The sequence below is a fragment of the Octodon degus genome, unplaced genomic scaffold (assembly GCF_000260255.1).
Source record: "Octodon degus isolate 3935 unplaced genomic scaffold, OctDeg1.0 scaffold00017, whole genome shotgun sequence".
NCBI lineage: Eukaryota > Metazoa > Chordata > Mammalia > Rodentia > Octodontidae > Octodon > Octodon degus.
Window position 1 is genome coordinate 7959772 of NW_004524593.1, and position 8076 is coordinate 7967847.

Here is an 8076-nt window from a genome sequence, read left to right on the forward strand (position 1 = left end):
TGCTTCTCAGCTACCTCCTCCCATGGGCCACCCTCTTTCTAAATCTAAAGGCTAAAGAGGTTTCTCAAGTGCAATCCAGTGATCATGTTTTTCCTGAACCATCCCAGCCACTGGAGAGTCTGCTCAAGAGTTTGAGAGTTGGGTTTCCTCCCTTCAATATCTTCCTATTTTTGCAGTTACCTATTATGAGTCTAAAGTTGGGCCGGATGAAACTGCATTTGTACGAACACATAATTGGCCAGCTGTTAAAATAGGAACCAGCATAGCTCCCAAAAAGGCAGGAAATAAAATTCTCTTGAAAAATTCCCATTTCCAAAGTGATTACCATTCTGGTTATAATTTTGTATGGAAATTTCAGCAATAGAGTTTTGTACCAAGAAGAAGATGAACATCTGTAATTAATTATGCCATGTAGACATGTTGGGCTGTTGTCACCTATAAACTAACCATTTAACCCTTTGGTAACCTGACAGCTTCTAAGAGATAAACTAAGTTACATTTATATTACAAATAGCTGTGCATCTTCCAGACAGATTATACTGGAAAGGCAATAGCATCCCTTCATAAAGGGTAGAGTCAGGTAGACTGGTTTCTGTCCCAGTGCTTAGCACCTCTATGATCATGAACACATTACTATCAACTGATTTTTAGCTTCAATTTTTCTACCTAAGAATGGGACTGAAGACACCTACCTTATAGTCTTACAAAAATTACCTAACTCATGAAATGTGCATGGTTTAAAGCTTGACACACATACTGTTTGATATGTATTAGTGCCTTTGTTTGTTTGTTTGTTTTGTAGTGTCATTTTGTTTTCTGAAACAGGGTCTTGTTATATAGTTCAGGCTGGCTTTGAATTCATTACAAAGCCCAGGCTGGTCTTGAACTTGCAGCACTCTGCTGTCTCAGCTCCCAAGTGCTGCAGTTATAGACATACACCACCACATGTGGCTTTTCCTTTCGCTTTGTTCACCTAACAACTAAGAAATACACTGAAAAGTATTAGAAAAAACAAATTAAATTTGAGGGGTTGAGGTAAGCTGTTACAGTCCTGCACTGGTTCAGGCTTTGTATTCTGCCATGTTATGCAGGATTAATAAAAGATGGCCTCATGGTCAAATCCAATAGGCTCCTAGTTTTTACAACATCTGCAAAGTAAGAATGGCTTTTATATTATTTTATTTATATTTCCAGTATTTTAGGGAAGGGTCTACAGGGTGCTCAGGGTCTCACTCCTAGATTGGACTTGTAGTGATTCTCCTGTTTTTATAGCCTCCCAAGTACTGGGATGACAGGCACATGCCACCACACCCAGTCTCGGCTTTTATGTTTTAAAATGTGTGTTAATTCATTTTTATGTACAGTAATAAATACCTGGTAGATCAACTTAAAAAGTGAATGATTTTAGCTCACCATCTTAGAGTCCGTGATTAGTTGGCCTTACGGCCAGGCAGTGCATTGACAGGGAAAGTGCACGGTAGCACAATCTATTCGTCTCACAGCAGCTGGGGAAAAAGGAAGAAGAGCTGGCTGGGGTCCAGTAGCCCCTTCAAGGATGCACCCCCAGTGATCAGCAGACTTCCTAGTAGACTTCATTTTTTTTACGTTTCCACCACCTCTCAGTAGCTCCATGGCCTGGGGAACAAAGCTTTACATCATACGTCCTCCCCTGGAGGACACATACCCAAAACACAGCATAAAGTAGGTAGATTCTTAGTCTCATTTTTACCTCTGCACTGAGCCCATTGCCTGCATCATCCCAAATTCTCAGTCTTGAAATGCATTGCTCCAAAACCAGAAAAGTTCAGCATTGATATTAAGAGAAAATGGCTCTTTGCAAGCCCACAACCCAGAATGAAGCCAAGTTGGGACAAGTGGACCAGGTAGGCATCAGTGTGTGGCCATTCAGATAGAGGACAAAGTGCTGCCAGCTGGAGACCTCAGGAAATGTCCCAAGGGAGAAGTGACATCAGGCATGTATCATCTTCATAAAATTGGGAGAGGTAAATTACATGAAAAGGATATGAAAGAATTGTACACCAAAAAATGTATGAGTAAAAGTAAGTAAGTGAGGTTGTGAAAAAAAAAAAAGGAAAGTAGAGTCTGTGGGTCAGTGAAGACTTAATCGTTATTTATATTTTCTCTAGGTAAATGGTTTTATAAGCAATTTAGAAATGAGCTTGCTAAATATAATCTATTTAGAAGTTGGAATTAGCTTTATAAAGAAAAATCTATATACATTTTTACATCTACTTTGTGTTTCCCAGGCCTGTCAGAGAGTTTGCCATGCCAAAAGGAGCAAATACTTTTTGCTACTGTGTAAAAGCAAATGTGATTATCACCGGAGGTAAGAAAAGAGTAAATGTTACAGAAGGATTTTCTGCTTTGCATACAGTACTTTCCTTGAATATTACTGCTAAGAATAACATTGTATGGAATTTTCAAAATTGTATAAATCAAATCTATCTGTTCCCTTCATTGTGGCTTCTGGAATTGATGGCATCCTTAGAAAAAGTTCCCTCAGCCCAAGGGTATGTAAATTGTCTTGTATTTTGCTATTTATTCTGTTGTCTTGTTTTACTTTTAGTTTTAATCCATCTAGAATTTATTTTTGTGTGTAAGAGCAAATGTTTCTATGTTTTAAAAGAAGAACATTTAAAATACCTATGTGCTTTTTTTTTTTTTTTTTTTGAAGCAGGGATTGAACTCAGGCCCTTGCACTTGCCAGGCATGCACTTATTCTACTGAGCTATCTCCCTGGCCCCCTGTGTACTTTTTAAATTTTGGATAGATAGTTCAAATTTTTCTCAGATACTTAACAGGAGTCCTAACCAAAATGATGAAGACCCAGTCACTTAGAGTTAATAGAAAGAAAGGTCAATGAGAAAATCCTGAAGACTGTCAATCTTCAAGAGATAACAAATGGGAAGAAATTGGGAAACAAGGTCATCTTCTGGGAGTTAGAAGAAAGTTGAGACTATAAGAAATTTCTGGAGAAGTGTAGAAAACTGAAAAGTCTTTGATATGCCAAGTCTGCCTCTATAATATTGGAGATTTGGCCAGGGATGGTGGCATATGCCTGTAATCCTAGCACTTAGGAGACTGAGGCAGGAGAATTGCCATTAAGCCCAGTGTGGGTCGCATAGGGAATTCAAGGCAAGCCTGGATCACATAGTAAGACTCTGTCTCAAAGAAATATTGGAGATTTGACATGCTCATGGATCTGAGCTTAGGCTCAAATCTACTTGCAAGTTGCATGGTAAAGAGGTTATTTTTTCTCTAAATTTTCAATCTCATCTATAAGTGAAGTTCATAATAGTACCTGCTCATAAGGTCCTTGCAAAAATTAAAGTAATTCAAATTATTACTTAGCAAGTGTCCTGCAAATTGTAAAGGCTCAATCTATGTTTGATAATACCAGAAAACATTAATGATGAAAACATTTCATATGATAGCATTTAAGATGAAATAAAGTAATGTAAACCTAGCACATAGTAGGCTCTCAATAAATACTAATCCCATCTATTTGAAATACATAAGCAAAACAACTTTGGTAGATGTTAGGGGGTTGTTGGAATAACTAAATCTGTGATTACAGTTAGAAGCTTTATGGATATCATATATGAGAGGTCTGACATTGTAGCAATTACAGAAAAAAGAAAACCAATCTCCAAAGATATTGAAAATGGTATTAAGGGTGTAGATCCATAGTAGAGGACAAGTTTATCCTGAGCAACAGGATAAATTGGGTTTGATTTCCCCAGCACAAAAAGGGAAAAGATGTTGTAACTGAATGATTCCTAAGATTTGGGCTAGAATATTATTGGATATTAGTAAAAGAGATGAACCAACTCAACATTTGTAAGGAAAGGGAAGAGCAGAAATTGTGCTGACAGTTACAAAGGAATTAGGAAGAAGAGAATTATATGGGAAATGGAGCAAACAAGAACTGTTAGGTATTGATTAATATCCAAAAAGTAAATTCCTTTTAGTGATGAGAAAAGACCTGGTTGAAGATGAGGGAGAAAAGGAGCTCCTGGGGCCCTCAAGGAGACCAGGATCACCTCAGAGGACATCAGGGACACAAAGGCTTGAAAGATGCAGATAAACAAAACAGGCACACAAACAAACAAGCATCAAGAAAGTAGGCAGTAGTGCAAATGGAAGTCTAAAGACAATGAGCAAAGAAGCTTTTTAAAAACAAGAACATCTATCAGAATATTCAGTCAATATGCCATTTGGAAGGCATTTAGAACAAAAATGCAAACACAGAAATAGAGATAAGGTGTTAAGTGAGCAAGTACTATCTGTCCCTTTCATATAAATGTTCTTTAAATTTCTTATTTCCAAACACACACAGTAGGCAGTGCTTGGATTCCTACCTAGAGTAAGCTGCTTCACCCCTGAAATCCCTACACTGCTAAGGATAAAGACAGCTGTACTCCTGCTTCAAGGATAGGTCATCTCCCCTGAAAATATAAAGCTGATTCTCTTTCCAAGCACACTATGCAGTGTCTAAATTTGTGCTCAGCCTTGGGCCTTATATACTACTTTAAAATACCTTATGTTTCAAATGTCCAACAAAAATAGCATAAAAATCTATTAGCAATACCAATAAAAACAATGTACTGGAAGCCAGGAGAAGTGGGTGTAGCCATAGCCCGACAACTAACAATCATTTGAATTCTCCCCATGGCTTATTTTCCTTATCTGGTAGAATGAGGAAATTGAACTACATTCATTTCAAGATGCGTCTGGACTTATGATTATAGTTTTCAAAGAACTGCCTGGTCATAGAGAGATAAACTGAAGAGGTCTATTGGAAAGTCTGAAACTCAGTTTTCTAATTCACTGTTAGTCCACATATAGTTATAGCTCTGTACATTCAGAAAGGCAAAGCCTTAATGACCACAGACTTTTAAAATTCAATAAAGGTAATCCAGAAAAGACAGGAAGACACATAGAGAAGAAATCCGCAAAATGGTTACATGGGAGTCATGAGTTAGACTGTGAACAAGTTTCCTGAAACTTGATGGTAATGATTCTTACAAACAGGAATCCAGGTTTCTGAGAAGTACCAGGATCATCTAAAGAGCTCCCCACTGAGGTCTCGAACACACACAGGAATAGACGCTAGAAGTAGATGTTTTCAGGAAGGAGATGTGATGCCTCTGACAGCATTCTTGATCCCCCTGACCTCTTTCAGAATCGATGATTATCTTGGCTCATAATTTTTAATAAAGAATGGCAACATTTCTTCCCTGGACTACATGTCAGAAGAAGATAGCAGGTGTTCCAGGAGATGAGAGGAGGATGCATAGTATGGTGAAGATAAAACACCAAACATGGCTGTAACTGGCACTTTTCCACTACTGTAACAAAATACCTGAGATAGTGGACTTAAGAGAAAGAAAAGCTTATCTCCACTCATTTCTATTGCTTTGGCCCTGTGGTAGCACAGTCCATCAAGGTAGGAGCACATGGCATAGAAGGGCTGTTCACTTCACGGCAGCCAGAAGGCAAAGATAAGAGATGCAGGAAGGAACGGGGTTCTAATATCACCTCCAAGAACATGCAATGTTCCAATGACCTAACTTTTTCTGAACAGGGCAGGGCCCGCCTTCTAAAGATTCTACCAAGACCTAGCACACCACACACTGGAGATCAAGCTTTTAAACACATAGATCTTTGGGGGACATTTACATTTCAAACTATAGCAATGCCCACCCAAATAATCTGTTCATACACCACTGCATACGTTTCATTAGGTAAAAATATTAGCCTTTCCTTCTGCTTCAACACAAGCCACTCACACAAAACCTTTAGAAAAAAAAAAATATATATATCTGGTCAAAGTTAATTTGATTTCTAAAATGTGATTGTCACATGATGCTGTTATATTAATCTTAACCAGCTAACCAGCTTCTCTGGAAAACCAAGAGAAAGTAAAGTTTTAAGAATACCAGTTTTGATATACTTTTTAATCTTAATATTTCAATCATTTGGGGGGGAAAGATATTTTGTAAAGTCCTTGGATTTAAAATATTCCGATGTTATGGATGAAGTCATTTGACTCATTAACCTCAGGGTTCATTATATTATGAAATCCTAACCTACGGCTTTGAAAACTTATTAATTATAAGTTTTCTAGTTTTCATGAAGGCAATCGTGCATTTAGCAGCATGACTAACAAGAAGCTAATACTTTTCACCATGCATAATTTATTAACTTGTCACAGTTATGGAGCCTCTATTAGTAGAAAATGCAAATTCTCAATAACTGAAAACACATTTTTCCCAGGAGAATACTCTTGTTGATTAGCGACTCAGCCAAGCACATTGCTAAATGTACTGTATGTACCAGCTGGTAACACACAATATACAATAGAAACCGCTTTGCTAAGCAAGCCTGAATGTGTGCAGGGACATTTTTGTGCAGCCTGAATGTGTGCAGGGACACTTATGTGAAGCCTGAATGTGTGCAGGGACATCTGATGACCCTGAAAAATCAGATTTGGCAGTGGGGAGAAAATGACAAGGTACTTGGGAAAACAAATTCATGTTTCTTGAGCATTATTTTGGTGACCATCAAGAATATTTTACTCAATACTGTCTCCAGTAATTATTTCAAGAATTCAACTCCTTATGTGAAAGGTTCAGTATATGAAAACAATTTTCTGCTACCCAAGATAACTTGGAGGCTCTGCAGGAATAGTTTTATGTTTCATTCAATGAATACTTTCTATACAGTACTATCAATGAGGCTCCATTAACCTTAAATATTTCAGGCTGTATTCCTAACCTTCAAGACTTGAAGTCTCATAGAACAAATAAGATAAGCATATGGGTAGCTGTCATATACAGTGGGAGTCAACAGATGATGAGGACCAGCATAACAACAGTAATATAGATGAAATACTGTAGGCATGGAAAGCTTGGTGTAACGTCCCTTTCTGCTCATTCCAGTTTTAAGAAGCCACCACACAGACTATATGAAAACTCCAATAACAGCAGTGGGAGCCGCCAAGGCTAGATGACATCTGCTAGTAATCAGAGAGCCTCTGCAATATTTGATGCTTGTCTTTTTGCTATTACTGGACATCCTTGGGTTTCCTTCACAATGCAAATGAACAAAGCCCTCAGTTTAGGTAACCTGGAGATGTGTCAGGTGGAAAAGTCTACGCATTGTTTTTTTCATGTGATACACAAGCTATTGGTTTTCTTCTGGGAATAGCCTAGCCTCATCTTCCAGGAGTGATAATGCCTAGGCTGTGGGGGCAGCCTCTGCCAACACTGTCCAGCAGTGTCTGTGGGCCTGAGGCTTAGGGTCCCGAGCACACCACCGCAGTGTGCAACTTCTTGACAACTGTCTGTGAAAAGCAAATGCAGGCCCAGTGAAGTAGTTAGGATAGATATACAGCTACTTTCTCTTAATTCAATGAGAAGAAAGATGTGTACTAATAGTGTTTGGATAGGATATCATGTCTGCATCTTGTACTATGAATAACCACTATGAAGACAACAATATGAAATGTATTAATTATTGAAACTATCCTATTAATCAGTTTTGAAACTGTCTCATTGCTATTTGTTTCTCAATAAAATTAATAAAAATAAAATAAAGAACTATCTAGAACATTAAAAAAGCAAATGCTAGCAAGATACTGCAGTATTGGAATTATCTAGCTTGAAGTATGTAATTAAAAATCTGAAGGCATTCTAATCACCCATATTATTACTAGATCACTCTCTCTTCTCACTGTAGTAAGCTACTTTCCAGAGGAAAAATATAATAAAACTTTTCAGAGTTGGGAGCTTGTCATTTTAAAAATGAGAAAACTGAGACCCCCATAAGGAAAACAATTTGCCACAAGTCAGTCAGCCTTAGCTGACAGACTTAAGGGTGAATCAGTTGTCCTTGTCTCCATCTCTGTTCTTCCTAGACCACTGTAATGTGGCTCATTTAGAGGTTCTCTGTCTTTCTCTCTGTCTCTTTCTGTCTCTGTCTTTCTCTCTCTCTGTCTCAACCTCCTCTCTCTCTCTCTCTCTCTCTCTCTCTCTCTCTCTCTCTCTCTCT

General features: G+C 38.0%; 1 protein-coding gene across 1 annotated transcript in view; it reads left to right on the plus strand.

The window, feature by feature from the left end:
* The window catches only part of Wdr64 (WD repeat domain 64), a 159439-nt gene that overhangs the window by 40477 nt on the left and 110886 nt on the right, over positions 1-8076 (plus strand). The window contains exon 9 of the mRNA XM_012513720.2: positions 2268-2347. Coding sequence (XP_012369174.1) covers positions 2268-2347 — 80 coding nt within the window. The remainder of the gene's footprint in view (positions 1-2267; positions 2348-8076) is intronic.